Source organism: Papio anubis, chromosome 20 (genome assembly GCF_008728515.1).
Source record: "Papio anubis isolate 15944 chromosome 20, Panubis1.0, whole genome shotgun sequence".
Classification (NCBI taxonomy): Eukaryota; Metazoa; Chordata; class Mammalia; order Primates; family Cercopithecidae; genus Papio; species Papio anubis.
This window is the reverse complement of record NC_044995.1, coordinates 46,504,201-46,522,228: the sequence shown is the minus strand read 5'-3', so window position 1 is coordinate 46,522,228 and position 18,028 is coordinate 46,504,201. Positions and strand designations below refer to the sequence as shown.

The 18,028-nt window shown below is 56.9% G+C and overlaps 1 protein-coding gene across 1 annotated transcript in view; it reads left to right on the top strand.

The window, feature by feature from the left end:
* KDM4B (lysine demethylase 4B) overlaps nucleotides 1–18,028 on the top strand; it is a 181,533-nt gene that overhangs the window by 48,806 nt on the left and 114,699 nt on the right. The window contains 1 exon segment of the mRNA XM_031659066.1: nucleotides 14,459–14,624. Coding sequence (XP_031514926.1) covers nucleotides 14,484–14,624 — 141 coding nt within the window. The 5' untranslated portion in view covers nucleotides 14,459–14,483.

Here is an 18,028-nt window from a genome sequence, read left to right as displayed (position 1 = left end):
ACCTTGAGGAGGGTGGTAGAGCCTAGCCTCCCTTGGGAAGGCATAAAGTGTAAAGGAAGAGGCTCTGGGCACCTGGTTGGCAAACTATGGCCCCTGGACCCAATCTGGCCGCCCGTTTTTATAAATAAAGTTTTATTGGCACGTGGCTGTGTCCATTTGTCTGTGCATTGTCTCTGGCTGCCTTCTCCTCACAGAAGAGAAGTGGGGAGCAGTTCCACTTGGGAGAAGTGAATAGCTGGAAGAGAGGGCGTGAGCTGCGCGTCTGAAGACATTTCCTATCTGGGCCTGTGCAGAAAACCATGCGCCGCCTCTTGTCCCAGTTAACTTACTGCTGGCTGGGGCAGGATGGACGAGTCTCTTAGTGACTTGGTTTGGAAATTGGCAGCTCTGTCTGTGCCTCTTAAAATCGTGCTTTTACCCTTCAAGTTTATGCTTTGTTACAAGATGGTCAATTTACTAAAACTCAGCTGTCTTCTTTGTACCAAGATTAACATAGCACAAACCAAGTAAGCAATGTGCTCTGTCAGTTAGCTTTGTTTTTTTGAGACAGGGTCTCGCTGTGTCACCCAGGCTGGAGTGCAGTGGTGTGATCATAGCTGACTGCAGCCTCCACCTCTTGGGCTCAAGGGATCCTCCCGCCTGAGCCTCTTGAGTAGCTGGGACTACAGGCATGCACACCACACCTGGCTAATTTTTTTTTATTTTTGTAGAGACTACGTTGCCCAGGCTGGTCTCAAATTCCTGGCCTCAAGTGATCCTCCTACTTTGGCCTCCCAACGTGCTGGAGTCACAGGTGTGAGTCACCTCATCCTGCCTTAGTTCACCATATAGCCTTTGATAAACCCACTTGATATCTGGAGGTGCTGAGTGCAGCAACGAGGAGGTGCTAGAAAGTATTCGGGGAGAGCACGGGAGACAGGAGTGAGGGAGCAGGGCTCCTGCTTCCGAAGGCCTGGAGCTGAAGGAGAAGAGGAGCTCAGGGCAAACCGTGTGGGCTTGCTGTGGTTTGGCAGGTCCCCAGATAGGCTGCCTTCACTTTGTAAAAGTTAACTTTTACTGAGATGAAATTAACACGCATCATATTCACTCTTTAAAGGATACAGTTTGGAAATGTGGGTGCCCTCGCAGGGCTGGGCAGCATCACCACTAATTCCGGAGCATTTCACTGTCCCAGAGGAAGCTCTGTCCCCCCTCAGCAGTGGCTCCCCATCCCGCCCCCACACCCCTAAACCAGCCATCCCCTTCCTGCCTCTGGACTGGCCTGGTCTGTCCTGGACATCTGTTAGAAATGGGACCACGCACTGTGTGGCCTTTTGTGCCTGGAGTCTCTCACTGAGTGCGACATCCTCAGAGATGAACCTCAGTTCATTCACGCCATGGTCTGCGTCAGAGCCTCACTCATTTTCGTGGCTGAGTCGCGTTCTGCTGTGTGTGGCGCGCCGTGCGGGCTGCTTCCCTGCCGATGGGCGTTCATGTGGCCTCCTCTATAGCTGTTGGGAGTCGTGCTGCTGTGGACGTTGGTGTGCAGGTGTGGTGTGGATATGCATTTCCATTTCCCTTGGGTCGACACCTGGGTGTGGAATCGCGGGTCCTAGGGTACGTTCTGTTTAACCTCAGGAATCGCCTGCCCGTCTCCACGGCGGCTGCACCCTTCAACATTCCTATGAGCTCTGCCTGAGTGCTGCCTCTGGTTTTGGAAACGTCTCTCGGAATAGTTGCCCGCTTTCTCCATTCCCACCCTGGAGCCGTCGCTTGATGCACGGGGGGAGCTGGGCTGCGGGCGGCAGGGGAAGGGGGTCCCACGGCAGCTGCGAGTCGGCCTGTCCTCCTGCCTGCTTCCCATGCCTCTGCTGTTGGCTTATTCGAGTATTGAATCATAGTGGCTTTTTCCTCCTAAATAGAATGCTAGGTTATCTTATTCAGGCCTTGTAACTTTTCCTGCCCTGTAAAAAAGCACACCTTGAACACCTCGCTTTCTGTCTCTGCGCACAGATAGGTGTTGGGTGGGGGCTGATACAAAACACCCCTGTCTGGCCAGGCGCGGTGTCTCACGCCTGTAATCCCAGCACTTTGGGAGGCCGAGGCAGGCGGATCACCTGAGGTCAGGAGTTCAAGACCAGCCTGGCCAACATGGTGAAACCTCGTCTCTACTAAAAATACAAAAATTAGCCAGACGTGGTGGTGCATGCCTGTAATTCCAGCTACTCGGGAGGCTGAGGCAGGAGAATTGCTTGAACCTGGAGGCGGAGGTTGCAGTGAGCCCAGATCGCACTGTGTTACTCCACCTGGGCGAAGGAGTGAAACTGTCTCAAAAAAAAAAAAAGAAAGAAAACACCCCTGGCTGCGGCCTCGGGTGTCCCTGTGTCCTCCAGCCCTTGGGGTGGGGCCACTCTGACATCATGCGCCATTTTGGGGAGTGTCATGACCAGGAGGGCATCTTTTGTTTTTTCTTTTAATTAAAACAAATGCTAGGCTGGGCATGGCAGCTTATGCCTGGAACCCCAGCACTTTGGGAGGCCAAGGCAGGTGGCCTTGATTGCTTGAGCCCAGAAGTTCAAGACCAGCCTGGGCAACATGGTGAGACCTGGTCTCTACAAAACAAATACAAAACTTACCTGGGTGTGGTGGCATGCACCTGTGGGGCAGGAGGATGGCTTGAGCCCAGGAGTTCCAGGCTGCAGTGAGCTGTGATTGTGCCACTGCACTCCAGCCTGGGCGATACAGCAAGACTCTGTTTCAAAAGATAAAATCAAATCAAAAACAAACACTGAAGGGAAAGGGTAGAGTGCAGGCCTGGCACAGGTTTCTTTTTTTGTTTGTTTTTTGTTTTTAAGACAGTCTCGCTCTGTTGCCAGACTGGAGTGCAGTGGTGTGATCTCGGCTCACTGCAACCTCCTGGGTTCAAGTGATTCTCCTGCCTCAGCCTCCCGAGTAACTGGGATTACAGGAGCACACCACCACGCCCAACTAATTTTTGTATTTTTTTAAGTAGAGATGGAGTTTCACAGTGTTGGCCAGGATGGTCTTGTTCTCTTGACCTTGTGATCCGCCTGCCTCGGCCTCCCAAGGTGCTGGGATTACAGGCGTGAGCCACCGCGCCCGGCCAGATTTTTAATTTAAGAGACTTGGCACGCATTTTTCACTTGCCTCTGTCTGCTTTCCATAGGCCCCCAAGCAGGGGCGATGTGTGATTGTCCATTTGTTTTCTCCTCTGCAGTTTGGCGGTCCTTGGGTAGAAGGACTGAGCGTTGAGCTTGGGTCAAACCACTGGTTTTATGGGCAGAGTCGAGTCGCCCGGAGGTGGTGACTTGGGCCACGTTCCTTGTGAGGGTTTTGTTTGGCTCATTCATTCAGCATAGGCGGGCCCCATGGCCATGTGCTGGTAGTCCTATGTTCCCTCTGAAAGTGTGGCCCTGGTCCCTTGTCTCCTGGGGATTAGTGGTAGGGCCAGGCCTGGCCCTGGGAGCTCTGGGTCTTGAGCCTGTTCTTCCTCACACCACCTCTCCTGGGTACGCAGGGCACAGGGCACAGGACCTCCGCCTGAGGGCCACTGTGCTTAGGCGTGGCTCACATCTCGTGGCTTCGTCTTGAGGCTGATTCGTCTGCTTGTCTCACCACGCTTAGGCCTGAGTGTCCGAAGAAGTAATGAGCTGCAAACCTCATGACCTGGAAATCCCGCCTGTCAGAGCCCAGGCCTCGGGAGGAGGCAGCTGAGGATGTTGGGGGTGCCAGCAACTGGAGCCCGCTTCTACCTGCCTCACTCAGGCCGCTGGCCACCCCCACAGACGGTCCCGGGAGTAGCTCTGTGACCACGCGCAACTGTTCCTGCTCCGCTTCCTGGAGCTGCCTCTGTCTGTCGGTGTTGTGGGGGAACCGGGTTGGGAGAGCTCGCGCCAGTGTCTGATTTTCGGGAAACTGTGCTCCTGTCTGAGTGAGCGCCGGCAGAGGTGTGCTGGGCAGGAGTGGTCTCCAGGTGGGAGGGCTTGGAGGGACGTGGGGGTTGGTGGGTTTTTTTTAAAGTTTTAATTCGTAGTTTTTATGGGTACAAGCTATGCTTATTTCTTTGTGTGGTACATTTTCCACATGGCAGTTGTGGTGGACTGAATAATGGTCCCCACAGATGTCCACATCTTAATCCCTGGAACCCATGAATAATTACTTTAAATGACAAAAGGGACTTTTTGCGGGTGGGACTGAGTGAAGGACCCTGAGCTGGGAGATGACCCTGAATGATCCGGGGAGCCCAATGTCCTCACCACGTCCTCATGAGAGGAGGCAGGAGGGTGAGAGTCAGAGGCTGGAAGAGGCTGTGCCGTGCCTGTAGAGGTGGAGGAAGGGCCTTGAACTGAGGGAGCCTGGCACGCACTGGTGCTCTCTGGAGTAGGAAGAAGCAGAGAACGTTCTGGTGCCAACATTTTCTCTTTCCTGCCTGAGGGCCCTTTATGTACCTTAGACCAGAGACAAGCGAATCCCAGTCTTGCCAGGGGAGGCATTTGGAGCTGCTCGTGGGACGTGGTGATGCGGTGCCAGGCCTCATGCCCGGAGCTTGGGCCGAGGGGCGTTCTCGTGCTGCCTCTGTGGCCAGGTTTCACTTGGGAGCCTGGCTGCATCGCGGGTTCCTTCTGGGCCATCTGACTCGGGGCTCCTCTGTCCTTGGTCCCTGCTGGGAACTGTGCTTTGGCAGCAGGAACCCAGTGAGATGGCAGCACAGGGGCCGGAGGCCAGCTGGGTCTCACTGGGGTGGCAAGGGGCTTCACCTGACGGCCAGCCCTCCCGGGACAGGGACCAGCTGGGACTCACTGGGGCAGCGTAGGGCTTTGCCTGTTGCCCAGCCCTCCCGGGACAGGGACCAGTGGGAGCAAGAGAATGAGGGCCTGAGGAAGCCCCCACACTTCCTACCCACAGAGGAGGGCCTGACACTTTTCAAAAACAATGCACTGTCTTTTTGAATTTGTGGTTTTTTTTTTTTTTTTTTTTTGGAGACAGGGTCTCATTCTGTCCCAGGCTGGAGTACAGTGGTGCGATCAGGGCTCACTGCAGCCTTGATCTGCTGGGCTCAAGGAATCCTCCTGCCTCAGCCTCCGAGTAGCTGGAACTGTAGGTGTGCATCACCACGCCTGGCTGATTTTTAAATTTTTTGTAGCGATGGGGTCTCGCTATGTTGCCCAGGCTGGTCCTGAACTCCTGGCAGCAAGCGATCCCCCACCTCGGCCTCCCACAGTGCTGGGGTCACAGGCGTGAGCCCCCGCCCCCGGCCTTCTCATTTTTAAACTGATTCTTCGTCATCAGTTTCTGTGTGTGGCTGCTGAGAGCCATCACCTGGCTGTTGCTTGGGTGGCCCTTGAGCCCCCACACCTGCATCCTGCCCCACCTTCAAGTTCTTCCATCCCAGACTGGACTCGGGGTCAAGGAGAGTCCTCAGATCCTGGGGACATGGGCAGTTGTGGGGCTTGGGGACATGTGGACAGGATGCCCGCTTGGCCCCAGCAGTGCCGGTGCAGGTGGGGTGGAGGCCTGATGGGGTTGGTCAGACTGTGCCCACCTGAAGCCCCCTGCCAAGCCCCTGCATCTGAAGACTGCAGAGTGAGGGCAGCAGCCCAGGAGGGTGTCCTTGGGCTGGGTGTGTCAGCGATCAGGAGAGCAGCCAAGGCTGGAGCGTGCGGCCCTGCTCAGCCCAGCCGGAAGGGTCCACTCTCACTTGTTCCTCTCTCAGGTTGCGGAGGAGCTGTCCAGGACAGCCGGGGTGGGGCTGCCCATAGATACAGATGCTAGTCCCACGTCATGGTCACAGCAGTAGGGCTGAGGAGCCAGGCCTGGCCCACGGTGTGCAGGGTCCCTGGAACAAACAGCTGCCTTAAAAAAAGGCTTTAAGGCCAGGTGCAGTGGCTCATGCCTGTAATCCCAGCACTCTGGGAAGCCAAGGTGGGCGGATCATGAGGTCAGGAGTTTGAGCCCAGCCTGACCAACATGGTGAAACCCCATCTCTACTAAAAATGCAAAAATTAGCCGGACGTGGTGGTGGGCGCCTGTAATCCCAGCTACTCAGGAGGCTGAGGCAGGAGAATTGCTTGAACCCGGGAGACGGAGGTTGCAGTGAGCCGAGATTGTGCCACTGCACTCCAGCCTGGGTGACAAGAGCGAGATTCCATCTCAAAAAACAAAAACAAAAAGGCTTCATTGTGATACAGTTTGTGAACCATACAAGTCACCCATTTGAAGCATGTTACTCAGTGGTGTGTAGTTTACTCAAAAGGCTGCTCTTGGGCCTCAAAATGAGTAGAGGGGAGAAAGGGACCCTTTTTTTGTTAGCGATTTTGAGAGCTGGGTTGGGTTAAACGACTTTCACGGTAAACTGGGGGCCAGGGTACCCAAGCCTGTCTTGAACCCCGAATAAACAAGAAACCCAGGGGCGGGGCGTAGTGGCTCATGTCTTATAATCCCAGCACTTTGGGAGGCTGAGGTGAGAGGATCACTAAGCCCAGGAGTTTGCCCTGGTCTCCCAGCTTCCTCTCCGGTCCCCCAGCCAGGAACAGCTGTAGAATCTGCGGACCCAATGTGAAATGAACCCACAGGGTTCCTGTGCTAAAACGGTGAAGAATCTTCAGATGGGGTCAGCTGGGCCTTAAACTGTGTATTTAACTGAGTGGGGCCTGGGGTACCAGTGGGGGTTGCATGCCCTGGAAGCCAGCCGTGCCTGCCATCCACTTCCCACAGCCAGAAAGAGCTTTCTAGAAATTTCAGTTGGATCGTGTCTTCTTGCTCTGAACCACCCGTCGGCTTCCCCTCCAACCCCACAGGAAGGGCAGGCTCCTTCCAGCCCAGCCCCCAGGGCCCACCCTGGTCTAGCCTTGACCTCGCCGCCTCCTCTGAGCTCCCTGCCCTCCGGCCAGTCGGGCCTTAGCTCTTCCCTGGCATTGCGGGGTCCTTCCCTCTACCTGGACTTTCCTCCTGCTCTGGACCCCCCAGAACTTGCACTGCTGCGTGTTTGACCATCACGTCCAGACGCAGCCCTGCTGCCGCCCAGACCTCTCTGGTCCCAAACCAACTTCGTTTATCTTTTTCTGTTTTTAAAATTTATTTATTTATTTTATTTTACTTATTTTTTTGTTTTTGAGACAGAGTTTCACTCTTGTCGCCCAGACTGGAGTGCAATGGCACGATCTCAATGCAACCTCCACCTCCTGGGTTCAAGCAGTTGTCCTGCCTCAGCCTCCCGAGTAGCTGGGATTACAGGCGCCCGCCACCATGCCCAGCTAATGTTTGTATTTTTAGTAGAGGTGGAATTTCACCACGTTGGCCAGGCTGGTCTTGAACTCGTGACCTCAAGTGATTACCCACTTTGGCCTCCCAAAGTGCTGGGATTACAGGCGTGAGCCAGCATGCCCGACCTTACGCTTTTTTTGAGATGTTCTGGCTCTGTCGCCCAGGCTGGAGTGCGGTGATGTGATCACAGCTCACTGCAGCCTCAAACTCCTGGGCTCAGTCAATCGTCCTGCTTCAGCCTCCCAGAGCACTGGGACCACAGGTGTGCGCTGCCAGGTCTGGCCTTCATTTCTTTGAAGCTCTTGCTCACCTCTCGGTGATGTCATTGATTAGTCAGTCTCCAGATCAGGCCCCGTTTCGTCCCAGAACCGAAACTCTGCCTGGCACGCAGTGGGGCCTGCACATTTGCCCAGCGGAGGAGGATTCTGGGGACCTGGGTTCCCGGGGCTAGCAAGTTGGCTCGGAGCGGCCCATGGGCCAGGTCATGGTGGGGCAGGCTGGGGGCAGCACAGAGTGGGCACAAGGGAGTTTTGTGGTTTTGAAATTGAGTTTGTATCATGAGCTTTACTGCTTTTGTAAAAACTTGCTAGCATGGTGCCGAGAGAAATTCAAACAATAGTTGAGAATAAAGTCCCTCCCTACCCCTGCCCTAGTGTCCCCATAGGAGCTGACTGCCGCCCCCTTTCTGCAGCATTAACTATGGTCTAGAATCTTCTAGAAGGATGGGGCAGGGTGGCGGGAGCAGGGCCCGAGGGTCCCAGTTGTTTGGAACTGTGCCGGCCCGGCTCCAGCCAGTCACACCAGGGGGCAGCCGGGGCCTCCTTTGGCCCAGCTGAGGCCTTCACAGCACCCCAAGGCCCAGAGCCCCGTGAGCAGGAGACGGAGAAAGGGGTCTCCAAGGAAGGGTGGGCCTGGCAGCAGCACTGTGAGCGGCGGCAGGTGCGGGGGTGCCACCAGGCAGAGGCCGGCAGAGGTGGAGGCCGGCATGGTTGCCCTGCATCTGTTTCTGCATGTGTGTGTTTGTACCGGGGCTGCTAAACATGCACGGCAGGCGTTGTGGCGCTCACCCCAAACCACAAGAAGGATGTGTCTCCCGTGAGCGTGAAACCCACCACCACTCCATGGTGTCGGCTCACACCCGGCTATTTCCCACGCCTCCCCGCCTGTCCCCAAGCCGCAAGGTCTGGGATGAAGCTGCCGTTTGCTTTGCGTGGCTGGGGATGTCTCCTTGGCCTCTCTTAGCTGAGAAGAGTGCCAGTTTCCTCTCTTCTTTTGCGAGTTCAAGAGGACATTATTCTTTCTTCTTTCCATCCTTCCTCCCTTGCTTGCTTCTCTCTCAATTTTTTTTTTTTTTGAGACAGAGTGTCTCGTCACCCAGGCTGGAGTACAGTGGCGCAATCTTGATTCACTGCAACCTCTGCCTCCCGGGTTCAAGCAATTCTCTTGCCTCAGCCTCCCCAGTCGCTGGGACTACAGTTGTCCACCACCGCGCCCGGCTAATTTTCATATTTTTTAGTAGAGATAGGGTTCACGATGCTGGCCAGGCTGGTCATGAACTCCTGACCTCAGGCAATCCGCCCACCTTGGCCTCGCAAAGTGCTGGGATTACAGGTGTGAGCCACCGCGCCGGTCTTCTTTGTGATTGTCTTGCTAAGAGCTTTATTGGATGTAATTTGCACACTCATTTGTCTAACCCATTTTAAGTGTCCAGCTCCACGGTTTTCAGTATATTCAAACACTTGTGCAGCTATCATCACAGTTTGATTTTATTTTTGTTCGTTTACTTTTTAGAGACAGGGTCTTGCTCTGTTGCCCAGAGGCTGGACTGCAGTGGTGCAATCATAGCTCACGGCGGCCTCGCAGTCCTGGCCTCAAGCGATCCTCCTGCCTCAGCTTTTTGAGTAGCTGGCAGGGACGCAGGCACGCACCACCATGCCTGGCTAATTTTTTATTTTAATTTTTGGTAGAGATGGGGTCTCCCTGTGTCGCCTAGGCTGGTCTCGAACTCCGGGGCTAGAGCACCCCTCCCACCTCAGTCCCCCAGTGCTGGGATGACAGGTGTGAGCCACCGCGCTGGCCACAGTCAGTTAGAACATTTGCCTCTCCCCTGTACAGAGAAGCCCTGTAGCCTGGGGTGTAACACACGGCCTGTTGTGTCTGGCTTCTCTCACTATGACGTCCTCAGGGTTCATCCATGTGGCATCTGTGTCAGAGCCTCGTTCCTTTTCATGGCTGTGTCATATTCCCCCGCACGGAGGGGCCGTGTTGTGTTGGTTCATTCTTCGTTGGTGGACCCCTGGGTCATTTCCACCTGTGTCTGTTGGGAGTTGGGCTGCTGCAGACATGGTGTACAAGTTTCTGTGTGGACAGATGTTTTCATTTCTCTTGGGCAGATACCCAGGAGTGGAATTGCTGGGTCAAGTGTGATTTATGTGTGACATTTCCAGCAACCGCCATGCTATCTTGCAGAGCGGCCGCCCCACATCACCGTCCCGCCAGCCTGTGTTCGAGGTCCCCGATTTCTCCACATCCCCACCCCCAGTGTCGCCGTCTGTCATTCTGATTCTGGCATGCTGGTGGGTGTGAGGTAGTGGCTCATTGTGGTTCTGATTTGCATTTCCCTGGTGCTGAGTGCTGCTGGGCACCTTTTCATGTGCTTCTTGGCCATTTATCTACTTTGGAGAGCTGTCTACCCAAGTCCGTGGCCTGTTTTTTTGTTTGTTTTTGAGACAGGGTTTCGCTCCCGTTGACCAGGCTGGAAGGCTGGAGTGCAGTGGTGCGATCTTGGCTCACTGCAACCTCTGCCTCAGCCTCCCAAGTAGCTGGGATTACAGGTGCAGACCACTGCACCTGGCTGATTTTTGTATTTTTATGGAGACAGTCTCACTCTGTTGCTCATGCTGGTGTCAAACTCCTGGCCTCAAGTGATCTTCCTGCCTTGGCCTCCCAAAGTGCTAGGATTACAGGCGTGAGCCACTGCACCCACCAGCCTTGGCCCATTTTTCCTGGGCTGTTGTCTTTGCCTGTGAGTTGAGAGCCCCACTCCTTGGTGTGTCACTGTCGTGAGCGTGTCGCTGTTGCCGGGCAGCTCCTCCGGCTCCTCCAGGGTGTCTGACGCCCCCGAGTCATCCCATGTCGTCTGTCTGCCACATTCCTGGTGACCTGGAAGATCGGCCGCAGGGCGGCATTTCAGTAAATTCCTTCTTACCTGTTTAGCTGTATTGCACGTGCGTCAAGGTTATGGCGTGTGGAGATTGTGGACCATTTTAGTTTTTCTCTTTATAATTTACCTCCTAAGCAATGTCATTTCAAAAGACACAAATGGCTGGGCGTGATGGCTCATCCCTGTAATGCCAACACTTTGGGAGGCCAAGGCGGGAGGATCACTTCAGGCCAGGTGTTTATGAGCAGCCTGGGCAACTTGGCAAGACCCTGTCTCTACAAAAACTACAAAAATTAGCCAGGTGTGGTGGTACACACCTGTGGTCCCAGCTAGTTGGGAGGCTGAGGCGGGAGGATGACTTGAGCCCAGGAAGTCGAGGCTGCAGTGAACCGTGACTGTGCCACTGCACTCTAGCCTGGGCGTCAGAGCCAGATGCTGTCTCAAAAAACAATTGTTTTTTTTTTTTTTTGAGACGGAGTCTTGCTCTGTCGCCCAGGCTGGGGTGCAGTGGCCGGATCTCAGCTCACTGCAAGCTCTGTCTCCCGGGTTTACGCCATTCTCCTGCCTCAGCCTCCCAAGTAGCTGGGACTACAGGCGCCTGCCACTTCGCCCGGCTAGTTTTTTGTATTTTTTAGTAGAGACGGGATTTCACCGTGTTAGCCAGGATGGTCTCGATCTCCTGACTTCGTGATCCGCCCGTCTCGGCCTCCCAAAGTGCTGGGATTACAGGCTTGGGCTACTGCGCCCAGCCAAAAAACAAGTTTTTTAAGAAGTGCACCAGGTTGCCCCTAGGGGGCCGTGGTGGGTGAAATGCCTGAGCACCTGTGCCAAGAGCAGCTCCTGGTGTCACGGCTCCACCTTCCAGATGGAAGGACTGTCTGGGTCTCCACAACGTGGGTTTTGATGCCTAACCTGCCACGAGCTTTTGTCATCCGACATTGCAGTGTGCAGCTGGCAGCTGTGGCCACACGCTTTCCAGATGAGCTCCCACAACCCCGCGAGGTGTGGGGAGCCCCCCGTTTTATTATTTATTTGTCTATTTTTTGAGACAAGATCTCTGTCACCCAGACCGGAGTGCAGTGGGGCAATCACAGCTCACTGAAGCCTCGACCTCCCAGGCTAGAGTGATCCCCCTACCTCTACCTCCCGTGTAGCTGGGACCGCAGGTGTGCACCACCGTGCCTAGCGCTTTCCTGTCGTACAGAGCACGAGTTTGAGGTGTCCCTTGGGCCGCCCAGCCCTGCCCCAGGCCCTGTCCTTCCTGGGCCCAGCTGGTCTGGGGCACACAAGACTGTGGCAGGCCCCATACTGCATAGGTCACCCTGTGGCCAGGCCTGTGGGGCAGGTGGACTTAGATGACCTGGCGATCAGAGCCTGCAGAGAGGGATGGGCCAGCCCCCCACAGGACTCTTGCTTGAGGGCTTCCTGGGAGCTGATGGCCCTTGCAGTGGGTTACGGGGAGGCAGGAAGAGGCCATGTGTGCGCTGGCCTGCGGAGCGGCAGCCAGGGACGAGGGCTGCTGGGTGCACATGGGTCCCAGAGCCTCCACCAGCTGCCAAAGCACAGGGGGAGACTCACGCGGTCATGGCAGTACCCTGGCATAGCATGCAGCCCAGCTGTGTTCCGTGTAGCCTAGGCCCACAACCACCCCTCGTGGGCCTCTGTGCCCTCCTCAGTCAGCTCGGTCAGCCGTGGCACCACCTGTGATGCACAGAGCAGGGCCAGGGACCCAGTAAGTGCTGATGTGGGGACCCCTGCAGCCACCACCGCGCCTGGACGTGGGGACCCCTGCAGCCACCACCGCGCCTGGACGTGGGGACCCCCGCGGCCACCACCGCGTCTGGACACCGTTGGTGGCAGATCCAGGGATGGCCTCAGGCCTTTTGCCTGGCCTCTAAGAGCTGGGGACCAGTAGGAGGCCTGAGGTGACCGCGTTCTGCCGCCCAGTCCTCCCAGAGGACCACCCTAACCACTGGCTACTGGCCCTTTGTGGCCACTGGCCCAGCTCAGGCCGGCATCGAGGGTCCCACAGTGGTCCAGCTGCAGCCTCTGCTCCCTCTGAGCTGGTGGCTCCCTGGGGACAGTGCGCAGGCCCTGGGTGAATACTGCATGGCCACGTCCAGGTGAGAGCGGGAGGTCAGGTGCGGCATAGGGGGGCATCCGGGCGCCTGTGGGGCTGGCAGGGTCTCAGGTGAGGATTAGGTACTGCGCCCTGGCTGTGAGCGAGGGGCCTGCTGGGACAGTGTGGTGGCCTGGGAGGCCCCGCACAGTCAGAGGCTGGTCTCTGGGCACAGGCAACTCTGGTGACTGTGACAGACGCCTTGCCTTTACAGACACTGTGACTGTCTGCATTCCTAGGCTGCGTGTGGTCACATGCCATCCACGGTGCACTCGGGGCCTCCTGTGCAGACACTGGCCTTGCAGCTGCCCCATGGGAGAAGCCGCGAGGACTCTGCACAGTGGTGGTGGGCAGGGCCTCAGCCCACGTGGGCTTGGAGCTGTGGGGTTTTGTCAAACCCAATGAGGGTCTCAGCCACAGCCCAGCCGGGGGTGTGACGTCAGGGCTGGGGCTCAGCGCTGGGTATAAGCCCTGTGTGCTGCAGGTGGGGTATGGGGTGGACCCAAGGCAGTAGGGGGAGGCCAGGGGGCACCCCCAGCTTTGCTTTTGCCTGGATGGAGGGTTCTGGATGCCGGTGCAAGCCTAGCTGGGGCCTCCCTGCCGTCCTGAGTGGATTTCTGAGTGCATGCTGCCCTCTAGTGCCTGCGGTGGGGGCGCCTTCAGGAGCGGGTGGCTGCGCCGTGGTGGCTGGGAGCCCTGCTCCCGCGACTGCCTGGGCAACTCCCTGCCTTGCTTCCTCACGCTCTAGGTCACTTTGGGGGTCACAGGGTGGGGAGGTGGAGTTTGTTATTTTTTTCTAAGTTTTTGGGTTTGTGTGGACTAAGTTCTTTATTTCCAAATCCTAGAGGAATTCTGTCGTCTTTCTGCCTTTGGAGACTTTAACCTGCCAAGGAGGACCCTTCCGCAGAGTCTATGATTGAAGTCCCTTCCTGGTGGGCTACCTGGTGGGCTACCAGTTCCCACCCTGCAACACCTGGGGCCAGAGGGAGCTGCTCCCGCCCGCAGCCTCCTTGGAGAGGATAGTCTGACTCTGGCGTTTGTTTCCAGGCAGGTGCTGGTGGTGGATCACTTGGCCTGGAGACTCAGCTGCGATCCCCGTTCTGTACAGGGCTGGTGGGCTGCGACCCCCGTTCTGTACAGGAGCGCAGTGGGCTTTCAGGCCCGCGTTCTGTACAGGGGCGCAATTGGGCTGCGACCCACGTTCTGTACAGGGCGCTGGTGAATAAACCCCGTTCTGCCACCCAGAGGCGCTGGTGGGCTGGAAACCCGTTCTGTATTACAGAGCTGATGAGCTGGTTGATGGCCGGCTGACTCTGGCTGGCTTTGTGTTGGCAGATGAAGCGCGTCCGGGTGGGCCCGCGCTGCTCCTGGGCGCGGTTCCTGCACCGGGCACGAGTTCATGTAACGCTGAAAACGACCAGCCCACCGTGACCCACAGGCCTGCTCCGAGGGGTGGGGCCGCCAGCCCTTCAGCGTGTGACCCTCGCCCGCGGCCTCCCACACCTTCGACAACCCGCAGGTACTTGCCGCAGTCTCTCGTGCGAATCTGGCTCAGGGCAGAGAGACCGATGTGCAGCGGACGCTGACACACCTGGGGCGTCCCTGACACATAAGCCTTTCTCTCCGAGGCACTGCTTAAAATGAGCGCACTGGCTCCCGGTGTCGCCTCGGCCTTAGAAACTGGGGCGCCTCTGCTTCTCATTAGCTGCAGCCCTCGTGCCTTTTGTGCTCGGCAGAGTGACGGGGCCGCTCGTGGTTTTCTCTCCTGCCCTTGCTCAGCCGTGAGGGCCTGGCCGCCTTTGTCCTCCTGGCGGCCGCGGTATTTTTAGCACGCTCCGTTCTGAGGGAGGACGGGCTCCAAAGGCCGGGCGTGGCGGCACCGCTGGTTCACCCTCTCTCGTCTTCCTCCACAGGTGTGCTTCCCGCACAGCTGCAGCCATGGGGTCTGAGGACCACGGCGCCCAGAACCCCAGCTGTAAAATCATGACGTTTCGCCCAACCATGGAAGAATTTAAAGACTTCAACAAATACGTGGCCTACATAGAGTCGCAGGGAGCCCACCGGGCGGGCCTGGCCAAGGTGGGTGACGTCCTGGCCCCAGCGCGGCCCTCCATCCGCCTGCGCCGCGGGCCTGCGGGCATCCTGGGCCCAGCTCAGCCGGCCCCACGGGCGAGGCCCGTGCATGTGGAATGTGTTTCGGGGCCACTCCAGGCTCGTTTACCAGCACCTGTTTGTGGAGTTCCAAGTGTGCCAGGCACCATTCTAGGCACTGGAGTTGAGAAGCGGCCGATGCAGGCCCTGGCCCCAGGGAGCTGGAAGGTGGTGGTAGGGACACAGCCACACTGCAGTGAAGCCCAGGGGCTGTGGGGCTCCAGGTTGTTCTGGCTGTGAGCTGACGTCTCACTGAGGGATGTCAGGAGTCTAGGAAGCCTTCCAGGGGCGTTCAGTGCCCGGGAAGCCCTTACTTTCCTTGTCAAACAATTTTTTTTTTTTTTTAAGCTGGGTATGGTGGTGCATGCCTGTGGTCCCAGCTATTTGGGAGGGTGAGGCAGGAGGATTGCTTGAGCCCAGGAATTAGAGGCTGCAATGAGCTATGACCGTGCTACTGCACTCCTGCCTGGGCAGCAGAGCAAAACCCTGTCTCAAAAACGAAATCAGACCAAACCAAAAACAGTCTTTTTGAGATGGCAGTGGCTTTGTCAGGAAAGTTCAAACAGTGCAACAGCGCAGGTGGAGAGTGACGACCTCCCTGTCCCAACCCAGTCACCCGCCCTATCCCTGGAAGCGGTGCTGTTACTGGTTCTTCTCTGTCTCTCCTGGTGTATTGTGCACGTGTGTTTGTGTGTGCGTGTATGTGAATACAGACAGCAGATCCCCAAACCCCATGTGCTAAGTATCTACAGTACCATGCTGCTCGACTGGGCATGGTGACCCAGGCCTGTAATCCCAGCATTTCGGGAGGCCGAGGCAGGAGGATTGCTTGAGGCCAGGAGTTCGAGACTAACCTGGGCAACACAGTGAGATCCCATCTCTACTAAAAATACAAAAATGAGCCTGGTGTGGTGTTGGTACATGCCTGTGGTCCCAGCTACTCGGGAGGCTGAGGTGGGAGGATCACTTGAGTCAGGGAGGTTGAGGCTGCAGTGAGCTGAGACTGCGCCACTGCACTCCAGCCTGGACAACAGAGCAAGATCCTGTGTCACAAAACAAACTTAAAAGTCCGTGCTGCACGTTTCACGGCTCCAAAGGTGGCTGCCGTGGTCCGTGAGTCTCTGTGTTCTGATGTGAGCCTGTTCGAGCAGTGCTCACCCCTCAGTGTGGAAGATGAATCATCTTTGCATTTTGGATTCTTCCAGTTGCTTTGCCATTTGACTATCACTGTTCTTCCTCAGCTGGGCCAGGGATCGGCGGGCACTCTCTACACACAGCCAGAGAGGGAATGCCTAGGCTCTGTGAGCGACAGAGTAGCCAGACACTGTGAATGAAAGTGCACAGCCCTGTGCCGGCACAACTTTATTCCTGGACGCTGAAGTGCAAACGCATATTGTTTTCACGTGTTCTGAAATCATCTTTTCCCCCCCCCCCCGCCCTCCCTCCCCCAGCAAAAAAAGCCGTCTTAACTCAAAGGCTATATAGAAGCAGGAAGGGGCTGATTTGGCCCGAGGGCCGCAGTTTGCTGCGCGCTGAGGCCGCCTGCCTCTCTGGCCGCCTCCGCCCTGCCCCGCCCTCCACTCCCTGGTTGTGGTGGATTTGTCATTAGCCTTCGTCTCTCCTAGTGATCCTTCAGTATCGGACTCACGTTGTTATTTCTTCGTCTGTGAGCTGGAGAGTGAGGGACGCAGCCTCACACCGTCTTCTCTTCCCCACAAGATGGATGTTTTTTCTGTTTTGAGATGGGGTCTGGCTCTGTCTCCCAGGCTGGGGTGCTGGGGTGCAGTGGTGCGATCACAGCTCACTACAGCCTTGACCTCCTGGGCTCAAGCAATCCTCCAGCCTCAGCTTCGTGAGTATCTGGGACCACAGGTGTGCGCCACCAAGCTGGATTTTTGCCTGTAACACACAGTGACGATATGGGAATGATGGCACCTCTGTGTCCGGGTCAGAGCGGTGGGGCCTGCTCCCGTCCCGGCTTCAGTTCTGTCTTTAAAAGGCTTTGGTCCTCCTGTCTGATCTCAGACTGTCTTCTCTGGCCCTCTAGGCCACAGGCTGCTGTCCCAGGAAGGGCCCAGGTGCTCCTCCTCCTCCTCTCCCTGGTGTCCTTAGGGCAGGTGGGACAGGCGTGGCCTCCCTTTATCCTGGCATCACATCTGCCTCTGTCTCCTGCCCTTGACCTACTTCCATATTTCCCAGGATGCAGCAGCCCTTTCTGGCTTGGGATTCAGGGCGTCTGATGTCAGGAAGTTGTGGGGAATCAGCATCTCAGACCGCCCTGCGCTCTTTTCCGAGGCACCTTTAAATGCCCACCTGTCACTTCTTTCTCGTCCCTTACCTCCCACCTGGCTCCGTGGCCCCAGCGTTTCCGGCTCTCTCTGTCTTCCACGTGGCGGCCTTGGGTGCAGCCTGGGTTCCCGGGTGGCCTGTCCTCCCCCGCGCCGGCACCTCTGCTTTGTCCCTTCCTCTCTGCCTCCTTGGCTGCTGCCTGTTTGAGCCCTGATGTCGCTGCTTCAGGCTTCTGCACCCCACCAGGCCAGTTCCTCCAGAGACTCTCAGCTCCAGCGTCTTAGGCCAATGTGGGGAGTGTGGTTGCCCTGCCTTGTGTTCTGCATATTCCTTCCCATGCCTCTCGTGTGCTGCTTTCCTTGCACTGATGCAGAGAATCCTTTCTCAAACCTGTGGAGGGGGCTGGGTGGTAGGGGGCTGTCTGGGTCCCATGCTATGGAGGGGACGTGTGTGCACGTGTTGGTGTGACTGTGTGTGTGTGCACAGGAGACTGAAGGGGGAGGCGGCTCTCACACAGCCCAGAGAGCTTGGCAGCTGCAGAGTCACGTTGGCACCCGCATGTGGCACACGCACACCCCCTTCTGCAGCTCTTTGGGGACAGATGGGCTCAGGGAAGCATCTGCTTTGGCCCTGGGCAGCCCTGCATCTTCCAAATGGGGGGCCCTTGGCTCGGGGCTGCCAGCCTGTTTGGAGAAGGAGCACAGTGCCCTGCTGGTTCTGAGCAAGCTGTGGGGGTGTCGGGGTCCCCCTCTCACCCTGATCTCCCTGCCTTGACCACAGTGTGTGTGTGTGTGCGTGCATGTATGTGTGTGTGTGGGGCGCCTGGGAGTTTCCTGGTTCCATCAGAATTGAGTTTGGTTATACATCCCCCTGCCCCCAGCAGAGATCCGCAGGCCCTGGGAGTTTCCTGGTTCCATCAGAATTGTGTTTGGTTATACATCCCCCTGCCCCCAGCAGAGATCCGCAGGCCCTGGGAGTTTCCTGGTTGGGGGTCCTGTTGGGAGGGGTGGGAGCTTCCGGTGCCCCGCCACCCCACCAGCTGC